Below are 19,624 nucleotides of genomic sequence, written 5' to 3'. Positions count from 1 at the left end.
TAATAATTAATTAAAATTTTTAAAAAATATATATACATTAAATATCAATTAATTAATATCAAAAATATTAATAAAATATTTTTTTTATGATTATCCCCCAGGCCCCAAGTCTCCAACCTTAGCCGTAACCCTTTCACCCTTACGTTGTTTCTACAATTTTCTTTCACGGAAGGACTACGAAGCACCCGCCTTTCCATCTTCATTCTCTGTTTGTCGAATGTTGATCTCCAATCTGTAAGTCCCCTTCGAATCTAATCTCATACTCTCATCCCTCCGAGCTCCGATTAAGTTGTGGATGCTTTATTTTATTTTGTGACTGGCAATTCTGGAGATTTGTTTGGATTGATTCTCTCCCGTGAAGATACAAAACCAAATCGATTGTCTAAGCACGATTTGATCTAGCGCTGGATATGTATGTACATACAGTAATCTAAGTTGGGTTTTTGCCTTTCGATGGTCCCATGTTCTTTGCATTTCGTGAATTTGATGGCATTAACAGCTTTCGTTTGCATATTTAGAATCATATATGCTTTGGTTTTTGATTTTACATTTTAGCAATGGCTAGTTGCTGGCTGATTACTGATGTTCTGAGTTATGTTCTAGAATTTTTTTGAAGGTCGTTTCAATTTCATTATGTACTTATGTCTATCGTATAAATTGTCAAGAAATTGACGCTGAGGTTCAATCTCAACTGCATCTGCCTGTAATAAATGCTTTGACATGCTCAGTTGTTGATTCTAGCTCTCCAACCATAACCTCTAACACTGTTGTAAACAACACGGAGCTTGTTGAAAATGAAGGGGATGAAGAACCATTTAAGAAAAAGAAAAGGAAGAAGACGTCTCCTACGTGGAAAGAATTTGAAACGGTTGTGATGTCTGATAAAACCAAGAAGGCAGAATGTGTACATTGTAAAGCTAAATTGTCCATTCTTTAGTCTGGAGTCACAAGCCACTTGACTCGCCATTTAAATAGTTGTCTTAGTAGGAAATTGGCTCAAAAGAAACAAAAGACATTGCAACTTTAGCCAGTTGATTCTCAAGTAGAATCACCAATCTTTTCAAGTGGAACTAGGAAGTATGATGAAGGGAAGCAAAGGGAGGCTATAGCACATTGGATACTTATGCATGAGAAGCCTTTCAGTATCGTTGTGGAAGAAGGGTTTAATTTTATGATGAGGATTAATTTGTCGATGTAGGACAAAATCTCTCGTAATATTGCAAAGAGTGATTGCGTTTCTGTTTATGAGATAGAGAAGAAGAAGTTGAGAACTTTGTTGACAAAGATTACCAAAGTTTCCTTGACAACCGACAATTGGAAGTCAGCTGTGCAAAAGAAGTCATATATGTGTGTTACGGGGCACTTCATTGATTCAGAATGCAAGTTTCATAAGCGTATCCTCAGTTTTGTTGATCTTCCACCTCCACATGGAGGCATAGACATTTATGATACTTTGTTTAAGTGCATGAAGGGATGGGGTATCAAGAACAAAATATTTACCATATCCGTGGAAAATGCCTCAAACAATGATTTGGCTATCAGGCTCTTGAAGGAGACTTTCTTGAAAAGTAAGAGGTTGCTTTTAGGGGGAGCATTGTTTCATGTAAGGTGTGCTGCCCATATTCTAAATCTTATTATGCAAGATGGTCTTCATAAGATTGAGTATATTATTGAGGATGTGAAAGAAAGTGTTCGATACATCAACGCATCTGAGGCACGCCTTAAGAAATTTATAGAAATTTTACAGCAAATGCAAATACGTGTTAGGAAGCTTATTATTGACAAAGTGAGGAAGAAATTGAATGAGCTTTATTGTGAATACAAAGCAATGGTGTAATCTGATCAGACTTCTCACTCTATGATTGATCAACATCCTGGTGCTTCTGGTTCTAGTGGCTCTTTAGGTGGATCAAGTTCAAATGTAAGCACACAACTTTCAAGTTTGTCAAGATTTAACCAATTTATTAAATCAGCCGAGACAATTCAACCAATTAAGTCAGAATTGGATGTTTACTTGGAGGATGGAGTCTATATAATTGATGAAAATGCAGCTGCTCATTATGATGCCTTAGGTTGGTGGAAGGCTAATGAGTTGAAGCATCGAGTGTTATCAAAAATGACAATTGATATATTGGTCATCCCTATGAGTACAGTGGCATCTAAATCAACATTTAGTACTAGTGGAAGAGTTCTTGATCCTTATCGTTCCAAATTATCTGTTGAGACAATGCAAGTTTTGATTTGTGGTGGAGATTGGGTGTGACAGCTTCACGGTTTTAAAAAGAAGTCTAAAATGGCATAATTAATACCTTATAATGAACTTTCTATTTGATCATTCATGATTATTGCAATGTTCTTTCATTTTTCAAAAAATAAATTTAAAATACTTACTTCTATCTTTGTTAGGATGAAAGCGAAATTGTGGAGGTTGTACTGCCCACTACTAGCTGACAGGTATGACCTTGATGTGTTTTATTGACTATTGTGTGCACTTGGTTTGATGTTCAGCTTGTCTTTACTTGCTTATCATCATATTGCTTTTGTCTCATCTTTAAGTGTTATTTAACAAAATGATTATCGTAATGTGATTTTATAGATGGAAGAAGGGTTTGGTCTACTAAGGAGTACCTTTATAAAGGCGTTTGGTCTACTAAGGAGTACCTTTATAAAGGCAAATATCAGAGATGAACAATTGGCATGTATCCTCAACAGAAAGTTTTGTTTTAATGTGTCTCTTGCTGATTCAGTTTTGTGAGATTATGTTTGGTGCACTACTGCACGTCTGTATTGGAGTACTTGACTATGGGATTTGCTTCTTTTTTTTTTCCCTGAGGAAACTATGGGATCTGATTATGTTGTGTTGTTGGGAGCAACTTGTTGCTAGTTATGAGATTATTTTTGCTTGTTGATTCTCAGAAGTCAGCATTCTAATGTAATTTTTGTGAGATTATGTTTGATTAGGGTTTATGAGATGGTTAAATGCTTGAAATAACATCATTCTTGTTCGAATTCAAGCTCGTGAGTTCGTTCAAATTTTCGAACTGAACGAGCCGAGCTCGAGCTTGTACCAATACATGTCGAGCCGAGCCTGAGCATGCTGATGTTCAGCTCAGCTCGGCTCGTTTACACCCCTATTTGAGATATTGTTAAGAACTAGCTCAGGTGCGCATCCATACACACACTCAACAGGCCCTTACATTCCTTAACCAATCATACAAGCTCAATAGGCCACTACCTAGAAAACTTATTGACTGATTGAGGAAGACATTTGCTCTCCTGATCAATAGATCACAAGTCTCCTATCTAAGTAACGTGGGACATTCGTATCAATACCCCTGCTTTACTGAGCCGACATCCACGTCGGTTGCACTCAGTGGTGGTCTTTCACTGAGCTGGGGCCCTTACCCATACCACCAGATCCACTGGTACCTAAGCCAGTCCCATACCTGGATGAAGTCGACGTACACATTGGTTGCGCTCAGTGGGGGTCTTTCATTGGGTTGGGGCTTACCTGTACCACCAGATCTATTGGTAGCCCTTTTCGTGGCGGCCCAATCCAGTCCCATACCTGGACGAAGGGAGATCCAAACACCCACATGTGCAGAGAGTCAGAGACCGAACACCTCTGATACCATTGTTAATAATAATATATATATATCTTTAAATCATAATTTTCAGCTTAACAAATCAAATTCAACATCAAACAATGCATAACAATTTCAGAAAAAATTTGTTCCCTTTGGATTTAATATTGTTGTCAAACAAAAAAATATATTATTTGATTTGTTAAAATGAATATTACACATTTATTCTTTGGGGAAATTAGGCAAAATGACATTTTGGGACTTACATATTCCAAAAAGGACAAAACGGGAAAATCATTACAAAAAAATACATTTGTGTTAAGTTGACAAAAATATCCTTAAGATCCATTTTACTGTCACGCGTGTGCTATGATTCTTCTTTCTCCTTTTTTTTTTTCCCTCTCTCTTCTTCTTCCTTCAGCCATCCTTTTCGACGAACAAACTATCGAAATGAAGCTCTTGATAAGCCCAATCAAAACCCAGTCATCACCGGCCATCGATTATCACTTGATTTGTCGGAAAAGCTTCTTGAAATCACGACCACCTTTGGAAAAGAGCTAGATCCAGTCAATACGGCCAACTCCACTGACCAGCAACATTTAGCAAGACAGATAACATTATGACAGATATCCAATTAATCAAAACAGATAACATATCACTTGCAGTCTGCAGATCTCACATCATAACAAAAAAATCATGAAAATCATCACAGAAAATGTCAAAAATAATGACGTGATGACAGATCGAAGGAGAACACCAAGATCTATAAGCCTCGTGGTGAGTATGAATAGATCTAGTTCGAATACAAAAAAAATAGGGATGAAAAATCACTAAAAATGCCATAGAATTACAGAATAAGTCATGGGAGGCAAGGACGAGACTTCTGACGATGGAGACTAAGATTCTAATGGAGATCAGAGATGAATCATGGCTTATGTCATATTTGAGAATGAAGATGAAGATATTTTAGACAATAAAATCATATATTTTAACTTTTTATCATTTGTGGAATAATATTTTAAACTTATGAACTTTATGAAATAAAACTTTTAAAAATATCCTTGTTGGAATAACACTTTTAAGAGATGGACTTATCACCAATTTTCCCTTATTTTTTAAAAAAAAATTAAAACTCATAAGGATTACAAAAACTAACTTTACTCAACTCTTCATTTTTCAATCCAAGCAAAGCTTAAGAACAAAACTTCAACGGTCATTTTAAGATATAATTCTTTCATAAATATGTTAACAGGATAAAAATAAACTAAATAGTGAGTAAATAGGAAGGGAGATGGATGATAAAGCTTATATCTAGAAGGCATCTTTAAACAGAACTACTGTACAGATTAACTGCTCAATTATGCAAATAGTCACATGAAGATCCTTTTTTGCAGTGCCCATTCTCATGGAATTTGCATACTCTCTGTCCTCTAAAGGAATGACTGGAAGGACCTCCACTGCCAAAAGATGACTGCCTATTCCATGGTTTATTCCCTCCGGAACCAAAATCTCCTCCCTGAGATCCCCCGTCTCTTTGGTTCGAGAACCTATCCGCATTGTGATTATGTTCATTTTCCCACATGCCTTGATTCGCAGTTGGGGATGGCCAGTTCGGATTTGAATTAGCAGGTGCTGATCCACGAGGAGGTGCAACCCAACCCTGATTTGCGTTTACCTGCACAGGCCCTAGACCAGTAGGAATCCATCCCATAACTGCATTTGCAGATGCTTGCATCTGAACAGGAGGTGCCCAACCTTGATTCGCGTTTACAGGTGTCTGCCCTTGCGCAGGTGCAGCCCAACCTTGATTTGCGTTTCCAAATGCCGGTGCTTGACCAGAAGCAACCCAACCGGGATTTCCATTTGCAGCCACTGTTCCCCCATAGCCAATGTTGGGATTTCCTGGCATAGTGCCCCAACCAATACTCTGACTTTCTGGACCTTGTCTTGATGCAGCATTTTGGCTACTGGTTCCCCAAGGTATGCTGGATGCACTGGCAGGTTGAGTATTAGATTGACCAGGATTTGGCAGTGGCGTAACAGACAAGGCAGGTGAAGGGGAAGCCATGGTGGGATTTCCCATGCTGAAGGATGAAGCAGAGTTATGAACAGAAGTAGTGCCACTCCAGTTACCATAAGCAGTAGAATGAGCAGGAATAGGAATTGCATTATTTGGCTCTACCTTCTGTGGCGGAACACTTCCCCAGGCTTGAGAGCCACCCCCAGGTATCGGCTGTGAATTCGCCATGTCTGGCTTTGAAACTAAACTAGAACCCCAACCATGAGCAATGAAGGGAGCCTGACTTCCAGAAGGTTGTCCCATGTTTTTCGTGCCCGCAGCTGAATTCAAGGAAGCACCAACTGAATCAAGAGCTGAAACCAGATGGCGATCAAGCTGTACAGTCTGTGATTCACCTAGCGCAGGTGATTGAGAATGCCCTAAAGGAGCATTTCCAGAGCTTGAAATCCTTTCCAACTTGGGCACTGCACCCCCTTGGTAAGAAGCATTTGCAACATCTATCCCGCCACTCATTTTTGTTGATAGAGATGGACTAGAAGAATTTGTAAACCGAACTGCCTCCGCAAAAATTACTGAAGGATGCTGTTGCTCCATGCTGCCCCCAAGGAAGGTGCTGGTTCCTGAGAGAGAACCAGCAGGCTGTTCCGGAGTTGGTGACCAATTGTCTTCATTACCTTGCCCTTTTGCCTCACCTGTGATAGTTTTGGCCGGAGTAGGTGACGGGAGGTTTGCACCAGATCGCCACTGATCCATAGAATGGTTGGGAATGTTAAGTGAAGGTGAAGAAGTCCTGCCCGTTGAATGAGTACTTTCAGGTCCAGGTTTCCAACTTTCTCCTGCTGATTGGGCTGAATTACCTACTAACCTTTGGGGGGTAAGCGTAGCACGGTTTAGACCATAGTTCAATCTTTCACCGACTTGGCCTTCAATTCCTTGCTGCAAGGATGTTCCGTGAGGCCTCCCAGAATACGAGGATGAGAGAAGTGGACTCGGTGAAATTTTGCCAACCAATTGAGGGTCTGGAAATTTTCCTGCCAATGCATCAGTCAAGAGCATAGAGTCATCTTGATTCTCACTTGTTCTCCATATTCTCAAGTCAGAAGGAAAATATCCGTTGTTATTCCACTTCCTCAGCTGCACCAATGAAAATGGTCCTTGGACTTTTCCAGATGGATCTTTGTAATGCCATATTTTCTCTGTTTCATTGATTTTCAAAGCAGATTGTGCTACTCTAGTGGCGGTATGTGTAAATGGATTATCTGAAGCTGTCGGAACTGTCTCATATATCCCCGAATGAATATTCTTAGCATCAGTTTCTGAATTTGCAGCAGCTTTAAGTTTATCCCAACTGTTTAATGGTAATGTTTCTTTTTCTCTTCCTTGCCTCCATAAATTTTCATTCATTGTCTCAACAGCTCCAACAGCAACATCCCCTTTGTTGAGAAAACCTTTATTAGACATATTTCTGCTTAATTCAGGATTCATGCTTGAATAATTCTTCATCCCACTCCAGGAATCACTTGAAGCAAAACCACCTTTGCGAGGAGAAACAGGTTCCCTCCCTCTCATGCTGTAATCGCTTCCCCTGGCTCTCATATGGTTTTCTGCATAAGCCAGAGGTTATGTCAAGATTGCAAGAAAAGTACAAAAATGGAAAATTTAAGTTTCAAAATCCCAAGATAACAAAAGGGACCTTTTCTCTGATCATCTGCTTCGCCTTCATCTTCTTCAGACTCATAACTTGGATCCATATGCGGGTCAACATGTATTTCAGGAACTTTTTCTAGTCTTCGCTGACGCTCCTCGGGCGTCTTTAACAGCTGCAATTTCTCAACACATTCTCTAAGCGTGACAAAAATTAAGGAATACATGAAATTATTTGTAAAATTTGGTTGACTTGTAAGAAATCACATAATAAGCATGCAAACCATGAATAAATTACAGGGGAAAAAAGAACAATAATTAGCACTATTTGATGGAATTGAGATATCAACTTCCATCTGAAATTTTTTATTGTTGATATATTTCCTAAATAAGAGTTCGCATCATTTAAACCCCGATGAAATGGCTACTTGATAAAATAGTAAACAAATTATCACTATAGAAAATCCCCCACCCTTGTACAAATAACTGAACCTAAGACTCGGATGTTTATGTTATGCCCATGGCTATCTGACAGATAACGTGTAATGTAATACCTCAACCTCTTACTTCTTCATTGGCAAAGAATGACTTACCAACACTGCTACTCGATACTGATCAAAAAAAGTATGACATTAAGTGACCATTCATCTGACTTATCTCAATCTCACAAGCAAAAGGTAATTCCCCAAACACAACTAGAAAGCACTGTCGGACGTTTTACCTCAAAAATAAAAATAAGTAAACACCAATTGGCCTCACATATATACCTTTCAGACATGCTCTTTGAGAGAGAAAAAAAAAAGAAAAGAAAAAGAAAAAGAAAAAGAAAAAAAGAAGAACTTAACAAAAAAATTTACTCTTCTTTTGGATTTTTCAATACAACACTGCCATTCCAATGAAGCATTTATGTACAAGTAGTTCTTGGTACTTTTCATGGTATATAATACTCCATTGCAATTACTTAAACTTAGCGTTGAAACAAGGAAACAAGAATGTCTACCACCAATAGAGCCTTAGTGCTTGCCAAAAACCAAAAAAAGCCGTGTTCTTTTTGAGGTAAAAGGGAGACTGGAAAATCTCTTTGAATGGTTCTTCATGTACACAAGTTAGAGAAGAATCAACTAAAGTATTAACATATATAATCCCCTCCGACCAAACCATGAAAAACAAAGAACTTGGATGGTGGAATCAATGCCAATTTCTACACCACCAACAAGGTCTGATTTATGTAAAAACTTTGCTTTTGGAAGTAACATGTTAAACAGTTTAGATATTCCGGTACTTTATCTATACAAAAATATGCCAATGGAAAGTCACACAAAAATCTGAAACAAAAACTGTTAAGAGATAAACACCATTCAAGCATATCAACATAAACACTATCAATCACACTGGAGACTCATTTTAGTACATGTTGAGAATGTACCACTGCAAACAAAGAGTTAACAACAAGCAATCACATGGATAAAAAATAATAAACCATCAATAGACTATAAAAGCAAAGGATATTCCTTTCTGCGTCCCATATCACTAGCTCGATCACGAAGATGACTGAGGCGTAGAGTCTCTGTTTCCAACCACTGCATTAGCAAAAAAGGGCATAATTGCCAAAGATTAAGATCACATAACCAAATATTACACACAAATAAAATGGAGATCACATAACCAAATATTACATACATATAACATGGAGTTTATTCAATCAAAATAACCCCACATAAGAGGGTGTAACCACCAACATACTCAGCAAGCTTGGGCAAATCAGTTAGTCTCAGTCAAAATTAATTTGATAAAACTGGTCCAAAATGAAGTTTACTTAAAGATGCTATCTTTAAAGAGGAGCTGATAAAAATATATTGGTCCACAAAAAAAAATTGCTTTGGGTAATAGAAGTTTTGAAAGGCCAAGGTATCTAATACTGGAGATGCATTGTGATCACTATAACCACCAAATAGATACAAAAAGAAAAATAGCAGGACAAGTAATGAGAATCCTTCAATCCCACTCAATCATGAGTAAAGTAACATCATCTGGTAAACCCTTGAAAAAAAATAAATAAATCATAGAATACAATTGGCGTACAGTGTAAGACTGTAAGGAGATAGATCAAGAGGTTTCAATTTTCAAAAAAAGACAGACTTAATAATTGAACTAGGTGTAAGCTAAACAAGAAGGAAAACATTCATTGAGAGCTTTTTCCATCTCCAAGCCAGTTCAACCTTGGAAGTAAGTCGTCCAAGACCTCGTAACACTTCAATCATTCATATTTCAATGGTTGGTTTGACTTATTACTATATAAATGCATTCTGGCATTGCATAATATGCATCATGCACGCAAATCCCAGGTCTCAGAATCTAGTAATCATATTCATTCCTTACGCATTCAGTGGCTTCTCACCCACCTGTTATTAAAATTTCTGTCAGGTATATGACCTCCATAACTTTCTAGCAATGAAATGGGAGAATAAAATTCTGAAATCATTTAACATTTTTATCTTTCTATCTAGGATCTGTTTCCACAGTCATATTTCTAATGTTAATGCCTACACTTAAACTTATATTAGCAACACTTTGTAAGCAATCATTATTTACGTTCATTTTCTCTGTTCGAGTATGTCCTATGAATAAAGATTATGTAATTAATTCCTGAAGCAATGGGAATAAACATTAGCCATAATCTTCAAAAATCAAACGCAGTGACAACAATAGAAAGTCGAGAAACGTACATCTTTAACTCTGGCAGCCTGTAATGCCCTGGCCTTTTCCTGGATGTCTCCCTACAAGTAGCCGTTTAATATTCTTATGGAAAAGAGAAATGCTAAATACTCAAATCCCAAAAAATAAAAGTATAATGATGTCATTACCACAGTAAGCCGATTGATAAGTCCGCATTTTATGCTTTGACGCAACCGCTTGCATTCATCCTACACCATAAAAAAGAATGCATATGGCTTTAGCAAAGAATAAAATCTGAAAAGTAAGCATGATCCAGAGCTAACAAATTCTAAAAATTCAGCAGGTTTCAATCGTACAGTGATTGGAGGTTACTAATTTCCATTTAAACAAAATGGAAAAAGTTGCTACCGGAGCCATTAAATGTGGACATCTCAGACCCAAAAAGGAATTCAATTTTACTCCCCATTTACTTCAAATTAAACAAAAAAGACAGAGAAGCGATTTGCAGATACAATAGGCATGTCGGTTACATATAAGTATCAAGCATCCCCCCTATGACAACAGGGCATCCAAATCAGAAGCCTTCTCATCATTAATCTTGTATCCCTCTTTCAAATAATAATAAAAAAAAAATAAATGCCAAACTCTTTCCTTATTCAATGCAAACCATATGTAGTAACAGAAAAGGAAAGCATAACAAAAGTTAGATGTGCGTTTCAAATCACCTCACTGAACTCCTGATTTGAGATTATATCAATTGATATGACCTCAGTCTTGTTTAAATTTAATATTTCAAGCCGGAAATCTGTCATCCTTTTCCCAACTTTATAAGGCTTGGCAGCTTTGTTCGTACCTATATACAAAAGATAATTAAACTTACAATCTCATAAAATAAATATTCCTAGGCTCAAATACTGTATGAGAAATGTAGTTATCTAAATATTTACCAACAACTTGAACAAGCCTATACAAATCTTGCTTTTGAGCACTACCAGATATTCTTATTCTCACAAAAGAACCAACAACTTTATCCTGGAATGTCCCAGTGTCTTCAATTAGATCCTCCACCAAAGCACGCCGCAAGAATAATAAACTGATGTTATGCATGTCAATAGCTGCGTAATCATCCAGATTGGATTGAAGTCCCCTCTCATCACCCTTTCTATGAGATTTTCGCCTCTTATCTTTTCCCACCTTTGTAAGGACATCGGAGTTCCCCTCAACATCCAGTTGACTAGCTTCATTATCAACAACACTCTCTGGAAAATCATCAGCTTGAGAATTTTCTTTCATGAAAAAGTGAGATTCAAGAAGCTTGAGCATTTCAAAATGCCCAACACGTGGCTTCCCAAAGAGATTTTCAAGCCTTGCATCACAAACTATTTGACTTTTACGGCGAGGATCGCGAAGTTTGTTTCTTTTTATGTATTCAAGCAAGAGCTCCTGTACATCAAACTGAGATAAAACAGATCTGTCACCATTTCTCATGTGCATAACAAACTCCAAGAGTCCATTCGATGCCCACTCTGCACTATCATCAGTAAAGGAAACTTCAACTCCTGTTCCAGTAGATGAAACAACTTCCTTGGCATGAGATCTCAAGCGTTTTCTCGTTTGTCTCTTTTTGATAATAGCTGTTTCGGCTTTTCCAGAAGAACCTTCAGATCCTGATCCTCCATCATTGTGGGCAGCATAAATTTCATCAGGAGATCCTTGTCTACCAGCACGTAGATCAGAGCCTCTCCATGGATTTTTAGCCTGTGCAAGTTCCTCGGCAGTGATAGAAAATCTTTCTTTCAGACCAACCCAGTAATCCTTGAAAAGATACTCCCAACTAGTTTGGTCATCAAAATTGACTTGAACCTGCAAAGTCGCAAAGAAATAGGTAAGCAGGCAATCATGATGAAATAACCATATGCTAGTGACAATAGGACAGCAGAAGCAAAGATAAACTGCAAAAGAAGTAACATAAGGGAAGAGCTCAATACAGGCGAAAACAAATTATTTATCCAGACTTAAGTAAAAAATTCAGATTAGAATCAGATTCGCGGCATCATCTTGCAGCTCTTGTCATGATCAAACCTATCAAGTGATAATACAAATACAAGAGCAATATTGAACTTGACTGAGCAATTTAAAAGGATATGAATTTAACTTTGGCTAACCCAAACCCTGGAATTGGATGATCCTACAACTAGGCTAATTTTAAAAATTTTATAATAGCAATAGATTAATAATAAATAATTTATCCTTATTTACTTATACATGAAAAGCTTTACACTCACTTCGAGTCTATAAAACAACTGACGGAAAAAAAAACGTATTTCAAGAATAAGACCCGAACCACAATTTCATGTAAGAATGTCAAATGTCAATATATTCAAATCTAGCCAAGCATCCCATATTTTGGGACTGGGGCCTAAAGATTGTATCCCAAACTAATTTCCTTTAATCATTATTGAAGATATGTTTGTGTTTGAGGGAAAAATACACTAAGCCAAGTGTACAATATACGCACAAAATTTCCACTTTCCAAAGCATCAGGGAAGTTAATTAAACAAAATCAAATAGAAATGCATATTCTGGATAGAAAACTACAGTCTCCTCATTCTTCTAAGAGACTATAGTCATAAGTGTAATTGCCCCCACAAAATAAAAGCTATCCAACAAACCAATCAATTAAAGAAATTTGATAAGATTCATCTGCATCTAAAGGTTAAAAGTCTAATTTTGTTGTAGTTACTTTGTCCAACAACCACAAGATAAATACAATATAGCATTACTAAAGAACTGAAAAGATCTAACTGCCTAAGATGATGGCAAAGTGAAAGTAACGCCAACAAAAATGGATACTGTCCAATACCACTCGGAGCATATCATTAACAAAGGCAGGATTGGAATCACTCAAGAAAAAAAAAATCTTGGCTGTGAAAGTAGAGTAGACTATAGAGTTCTTTGAACAGATGCAACTTGGAAGAAAGCTTATTATTTTAGTTGAAAAAAGGTGCCATAACCATAAAACCTGTAAAATCCAGGGGAAAAAAAAGCAAAATCCACTTTTGTGCAGCTTGAACTGACTAATCGTCTCATTTTTGGTGCACAATTCACTGGCATCAATAATGAATGCATCCACAAATCATGTCAGAATGGCAAACACAGAAGAAAGGAAGATTCATGGTCAAATGAAGAAGAGGTTACAGATTTGCCAAACCTTCACGTAGTATTAAAGACCTTCACGTTGACAAATAAAACAAATACAACACCCACAAGAAGTCAAGAACCATGAAAGTAGTCGCAGAATTGGGTTAAAAATATTGGGGGGAAAAAACACTACCGATTAAATGCCATATATGCATTAACAGATACCAACTTGCTATAATTCAAATATTCCCTTACTGATTAGATGTCATATAATGGAATGAAGCAATGCAAAAAATATAGCAGATTCAATAACAAATGGAAAGAAAAAAATGTCCACGTACCAGCTCCTTGTTTCCTTGTTCATTTCTTTCAATCAACATGACCATCTTCATGCATGCCTCACAGAAGCCTTTGTTGCCCCTAACACAAAAGATGACAGCATCCTTAATGCACCCCTTGCACAAGGAAAACGTACATGTATAACACATATAATGGGCATTCTTCTCACAATTGCTACAGAGATGCCAGCCTGCATTAAAGAAAAACAACGCTTAATTAAAACATATATCAAACAGAGAAAGAAAACTTCAACAATTGAGAAGTCAAAATGTGACAGACAACAATCAGAGAAAAGGAATCAAATTTTTCAAAAAAAAAAAAGCTCAGATTTGCACAATAAACATACCGTCATATACGACACTGTTAGCAGCAGTTGTGAACAGGAAAAAAAAATTATAAGCAAACAACTCAAGATTCAGCAGTCATTATTCAAAAATTCTTGCACACATCTGCATATGTAACAAAAACAAACAGCAGAACTGCCACCAGATTCAGAGTTGTTAGCATGGTTCTCTGTGGGCAATGACAAGCATCAAAGAAGCTTCGTTCAACTGATCCCGATGTGTGTAATGTGGCTGATATGGATCGAACGAAATAATAGAATTTTCAACAACATAGAATCTAGTTCAGATAGTTTCATAGATAGTTGGTTCGATAGCCTTAAATCTCGGAGTTTTTCTTTCTCAGGGAATATTTTTGACCTTATGAATTTATCCTCTTTGTAATTCTCCTGGGTTGCACCTCTTTGGTGCCTTAATAAATTTTTCCATTCAAAAAAAGCTTTCTATCTTGTTCTCTCGAAAAAATGACAATGGATACATTATTACAGTCCACACTCCACAATACAACCAACAGAAGCTCCCCAAACACAAACAGATACACCAAATCAAACCACATTGATCCACAGTAAGAAATTGGGAAAGCAATTCGTAAAGAGGCGGCCCATTGAGCGTTTTAAAGGTAAACAACTCTCGTGCACAAGGCCTCCGTAGTGGGCGGAGGCGGGGACATGCAGTATGTACATAGACCTTACCCCATATGACATGTGGAGAGGTTGGTTCCAGGAAATGAACATGTGACTTCTAGGTTGCACCCCTGTAACTCTATCACTTAGCCACATGTTCGCCTATCATAGACAGTTTTTAGGTGCTCATGTTGTCGAATGCTAGCATACTCATCATCCCTTACATGTCGTGCAATGTTCCTCCTGACAAATTTGCTGATGAATGCAAAGAATTTCCTTCTTCTTTTGTTTTGGAAATCCTTTGTGGTAATATAACCCAATTTCAGACAAATTGCCTAATCAAATGTTGTTTGATAAGGCATTTGCTTTCTTTTATTAGTACTTGTGAAATGCCATTTCGCCATTTACCATAAGAACTTAAGATTATAAAGATGATAATTTGATTATTTAAATATTACTCTTAACACTATCCTCACATTTGGACCAGTCTAGTAGTCTATCACCAGCTAGTGAGACCAAACATGTGAAATACTAAATTTTAAATAGGAGTAGTAAACTTTTGAGTTCAGGACCAGGTCATGTGCTCCGGGAATAAATGAAACACCATTGATTCAAACACTTAACTGATAGGAAGGAAATATGCTCAAATGTTTTTCTAAATTCTAAAAGTAGTCTTGTGGGATCACTGTGGATCCATGGGCTAGGCCATTCAATTAAATAGGCTGAGACATTATGGTAGGCTGCAGCGATAAGTACTTAGGTCCTTGATGCTTCACCTCCAAAAGCTTGCATAGGCATTGCTGGGTGAGGAAGAATGCAAATTGTACAACAAAAGAAAACTTATTTCATCAGAAATCAGTAGGATGCTCTATCTGGTTAAAAAAGGATTACTGCTACCCATTATGGTCATTATTTCAAAAAAATGAAACTTAACATTGAAGTATTGAACCCAATGCAGACATAGTCTTGAGACAAAGTACAAGGCTAGTACAATTCATAACTCCACCAGATATGCACAGATCAAAGCCTTTGACTAGCTAATAATCACAATCTGGCCATGCATTCAGCTAGATGTCTACTTATTTAAATCCCTGCAGGTCAGTGAGATGGTTAGACTGACAACTGCTTTTGAGACCTCAAGCATTTCATGAGCTTTTCGACAATAATAGCACTCCAGAATAGTATTTCGTACTTGATCACTTCAACTCGAAATCTGATGATTCTATAATAGCAACTGGTTAGAGACTTCAACAAATTTTCAAGGACCCTACTCATTAGAGAAATGCCACACTTTATATGGTGTGAGCTAGCAAACTTAGAAAATGTGCTGCACAAAGCAAAATATGGAATTTCTCATCTCTTCAAAAAGGTGACTCCTGCAAGCTTCGCTGTCATGAATATGCAAACTGTAAATCTTGTTAAGGATTCCAGTAAAATGAAAGGATGGATCAGTGCAAGGACTACCACATCAGCAAGTGATTACAAAGCATTTGACGTTGGTCATTCCTATCAATTACTATCTCCTCAAACATGAACAAAACTTGCAAAGAACGCGGTGCACTTATTAAATGAAGAAACACCTCATTAACATAGATCGAAAACCCAAATCCTTTGGTTATATGATCACGTAATGTTTAGGTTTGACATATGAAAATGAATTAAAAAGAAAAATCCATCATCATATAGTTTAATGGTCATCAAAAGCCGCACATCTGAAACAGCAAGTGGGCATGCGTTGTTCTATCACATAAAAACAACTCTTGCAAAAATGGCAATGAACTAACGAAAACTGAGGAAATGAAAACAAAAATTGCAATTTACCACAATTCCATCGACCCTTAGCTCGAAAAAATGCCTCATCTCTATTGACGCATGAAGCGTGATAGGCTTTAGAACAACCCCTGCAATTTAAAAAAATAAGGAAAAAGAACACCAAGAAATTAGTGCACCAGTTATAAATACACTCAAACAGAATAATTGAGTACAGCATGGATGTGACAAACTCACCTGCGATCACAAAGCACCAGAGCACCTCCATCAAAGCAAATGAAGCAGACATCTTCCTCCATTTTCTTCCTAGTAGGAACACGAGAAGCAACTTTAGCATTCTTCCCCCGTTTCTTCTTACCACCAAGGCTTCTGCTGCTTTCCTCCACTTCAGCCAAGTCTGTGTCCTGACTTTTCTCCATTTCTGATGTCATTTCAGTCATCTCGATTTGCGCTGTCCCCTCTGTCTTCTCTGCCATATCAGTCCTCTCCGACTCTACGGGCATTCCCTCCTCCTCTACCATGTCAGCCATCTCAGTGTCCTCTGTCATATCAGCCATTGCTTCAGACTCCTCCGCCTCATCCATAATTTCAGCCCCTTGCATCCCTGCATTCTCAATTCCTTTGGCCATCTCAGTCATAGGTTCAGCTACCTGTTCCGCCTCATCCATTTCAGGATTCTTCACATCTTCATTCGCACATTCCTCAGCACCTGTAGGTTCAGTAACCTGCTCTGCCTCATTCATTTCAGGAATCTTTACCTCTTCATTCACAGATTCCTCAGCTCCAATAGCTGTTGCTACAGTCTTTTCTGCAACCTCCATCATTTCACCCATCTGTTTATTCCCAGATGCCTCCATCCGAGCAGTAGTAGGTTCACTCTTTTCTGTTGTATCCATCATTTCAGTCATCTGCGTCTCAGCGATTTTAGATTCCTCTGCCACTTCAGTCCCCACCATCCCATCCCTTCTCTCCGGTACCTGCAGCATATTATCTATTTCCTCCACCATGTCAGCCTGCTTCACCTCTGCCTCCTCATTTTTAACCACCGCGAAAGCAGCCTCTGTCTCACACTCGATCACAACCTTCTCTTCATGACTCGCATCTCCATCACTTGTATCCCCATGGTTTTCTTCTTGACTAACATCTCGCAGAGAGGGCCGTGGCAATGGTGGTGAAAGGACGGTATTTAAAGCCCCCTTGCTCTCCTCTTCGGCAACCAAATTCCTACGTTCCTCTCCACCAGCCAATGGTATATTCAGTGGCTCCTGTGTGTCTACACCGTTTTCATCTTGGTCAAGCTTCAAATCCTCTTCTCCGATTTTCCCAGGCAAAAACGTCGCTGATGTTGAAGGTGCCGGCGGAGGTGACACTGGCGGTAAGTCGCCTTCACCTCCATCGATTATCCGTTCCTCATTATCCATAAGGGGTTCACTCTCTCCTGTTCCTATATCCTGATCTCCGCCGTTATCCATAACTGCTTCCTCCACCAACGCTGGCGAAGATGGCGGAGACGGTGATGATATTTTTAGTGGCTGTTGTTGTTCCCGGCTTTCGTCTCCGATTGAAGATTTTTTCGAATCCATCACCGACTGTCCCTCACAATGGGGGTCCGTTATAAGGAGCTCCGCTTGTTCTGTGTCCACGTCTATTGTTGTTCCAGAGTCGTGTGGGGGTTCAACGGAAAGCTCGGCCACGGAGAGAGATTTATGTTCTTCTTGGCCCTCCATTGAAGGGCTTAGAGGATTCGATTGTTAGAAACCCTGACAACGAATTGAAAACCTAATGCTAGGGTTTTGAGTTTCTGCAAAATTCGTATGTCGATATTTGACAGAAGGACTCTATGAATTGGTGAGACTGAAATGACGAGGGGTATCGAGGTGGGAGGGAGTTATGCAGAGAAGGGAAACTCGGTTCCATCAAATGACCTAAATGTCCAAATTAAATGAAGACTTTACAGTTTACCCCTGGATATATGGGCTCCGCTGGCGGGCTGGGCTTTCGAATTGATAAAGAATTAAAGCCCGATTAAATTCAGGACCGGGACACCTCTCATAAGATATTTGTAGGTTTAGTCTTTTAGGAATATTGGAATAATAACTATATAGACGTGTTATGGATCCTACATGCACATTAAATCATACACATTCACCTTAGCAACTGAGATAACTAGGATCATAGTTGTTGAGATCTTTATATGGGCAAAGCCCACCACTAACAAACAACTAGGCTTTTTCTCAAAATGTAGTAAGTTGGGCTTAGTCCACTTTGTTGAGCTTCAAAGGAACAACCCATGAGGTTAATCTGATGTATCCATGGGAATCGAAATTCCAAAGCGGACAATATAGTTTATTGTTTGGGGTGTGTATTTCTAACATGGATAGGAGCAATTCGGTTCAGTTGGACGTAGTTTCTACCCCACTTGTTGGGTCTGACATAACTCAACCCATAAGTGCGGATGAGTGTTAAGATATGATATATACCACATCGGGAAGACATAGATCTTCCCATGGGTATATATATGCTAAAGCCCACTTTGACAATTAATTAGGCATTTTCCCTAACTTGGTCATTTGGGCTTAGCCCACTTGTTGGGCTTGGGAGGAAGAACCCATAAAGGTAATCTAATGTATCTACGGGAAACGGAACCCTAGAGCGAACAATATAATTGGTTGTTTGGGAGCCTATACCAAAACATTTTCAAAACTATTTAAATTTTCAAAACCAGAACCGTTCCATAATCATTTATCAACAGGTACCCGTTTATCATTTAACTTTTAATTTTTTCACAAATGGTCGGATAATCATTTCCAAACCCACAAATCCGTACCCTCCTCAAACTCGAACCCAAAACTCGAATCATGCATTAAAAATAAAATAAAATAACATAATTGATAATCTAAGAATGATTTATCTTACAATAATATATCATTAGTACAATAATTGTGTTAATACCAAGTACAATTTATCTTACAATGTTATATCACTAGTACAATTCAAATTAGTATAATTTATAGTGTTATTAGTATGATTCTATAAATTTATAATTCAATTTCCTTTTCTAACACAATCCAATTTATCTTGTTATTTTAGTATGAATGAATTTTCATATTATATAGATGATTTATAATGTTATTACTATAATTTACTTTTTTTTATTAAGTGCTCAAATACCCTAAACCCACATCAAAAACTAAACCGAACCCAAAATTATGACGTGTTTAAGAATCAAAACAAAAAACGTTTCTAAATCCTATGCGATCTGTCTTTGGGTTTTAAACATATCGGATACCTTAGCGGGGGAGAGCAGCGCAGAAGGAGAGGGTTCGGATCCTCTATCGGCGTGCCCCAAAGAGACTCTCAACTGGGCCGTCCACCGCCACCTCTTCTATAACGATGCACTCTCATCATTTCTCCTTCCACTCGAATCAGATCCTCTTGTTTTCTACACCTATTTTCTGATTTTTCAATCATTAATTCTTCATTGTC

General features: G+C 37.9%; 1 protein-coding gene and 1 long non-coding RNA gene across 2 annotated transcripts; one reads left to right on the top strand and one right to left on the bottom strand.

Moving 5' to 3' along the window:
• Positions 1 to 103: 103 nt before the first annotated feature.
• On the top strand, positions 104 to 2,972 carry LOC119991182. Its single transcript, XR_005466166.1, has 3 exons — positions 104 to 234; positions 2,407 to 2,454; positions 2,597 to 2,972. It is a non-coding gene; the product is annotated as an uncharacterized LOC119991182 (long non-coding RNA).
• A 1,824-nt stretch (positions 2,973 to 4,796) lies between these two features.
• Positions 4,797 to 18,049, bottom strand: LOC119991176 (zinc finger CCCH domain-containing protein 19-like). The gene is made up of 10 exons (XM_038837419.1): positions 16,376 to 18,049; positions 16,190 to 16,269; positions 13,407 to 13,594; positions 10,872 to 11,787; positions 10,650 to 10,777; positions 10,113 to 10,172; positions 9,975 to 10,025; positions 8,758 to 8,828; positions 7,298 to 7,452; positions 4,797 to 7,208 (listed from the first exon to the last, which is right to left on the bottom strand). Exons 1-10 carry the CDS (start codon positions 17,863 to 17,865, stop codon positions 4,939 to 4,941), a joined length of 5,409 nt encoding a protein of 1,802 aa, XP_038693347.1. The 5' UTR covers positions 17,866 to 18,049; the 3' UTR covers positions 4,797 to 4,938.
• Positions 18,050 to 19,624: the final 1,575 nt, after the last annotated feature.

Source organism: Tripterygium wilfordii, chromosome 22, assembly GCF_013401445.1.
Source record: "Tripterygium wilfordii isolate XIE 37 chromosome 22, ASM1340144v1, whole genome shotgun sequence".
Classification (NCBI taxonomy): domain Eukaryota; kingdom Viridiplantae; phylum Streptophyta; class Magnoliopsida; order Celastrales; family Celastraceae; genus Tripterygium; species Tripterygium wilfordii.
Note: the sequence above shows the minus strand (reverse complement) of the source record. Positions and strands in the feature narration are given on the sequence as shown.

Bases quoted from the DNA above. Each gene is read 5' to 3' on its own strand.
- LOC119991176 (XM_038837419.1), bottom strand. From the start codon at position 17,865: ATGGAGGGCCAAGAAGAACATAAATCTCTCTCCGTGGCCGAGCTTTCC. The intron at 8,829-9,974 runs GTACGTTTCTCG...TTGCTAATGCAG, and splicing joins AGGCTGCCAGAGTTAAAGAT to TGGTTGGAAACAGAGACTCT. The intron at 7,209-7,297 runs GTCCCTTTTGTT...TGGCTTATGCAG, and splicing joins AGCAGATGATCAGAGAAAAG to AAAACCATATGAGAGCCAGG.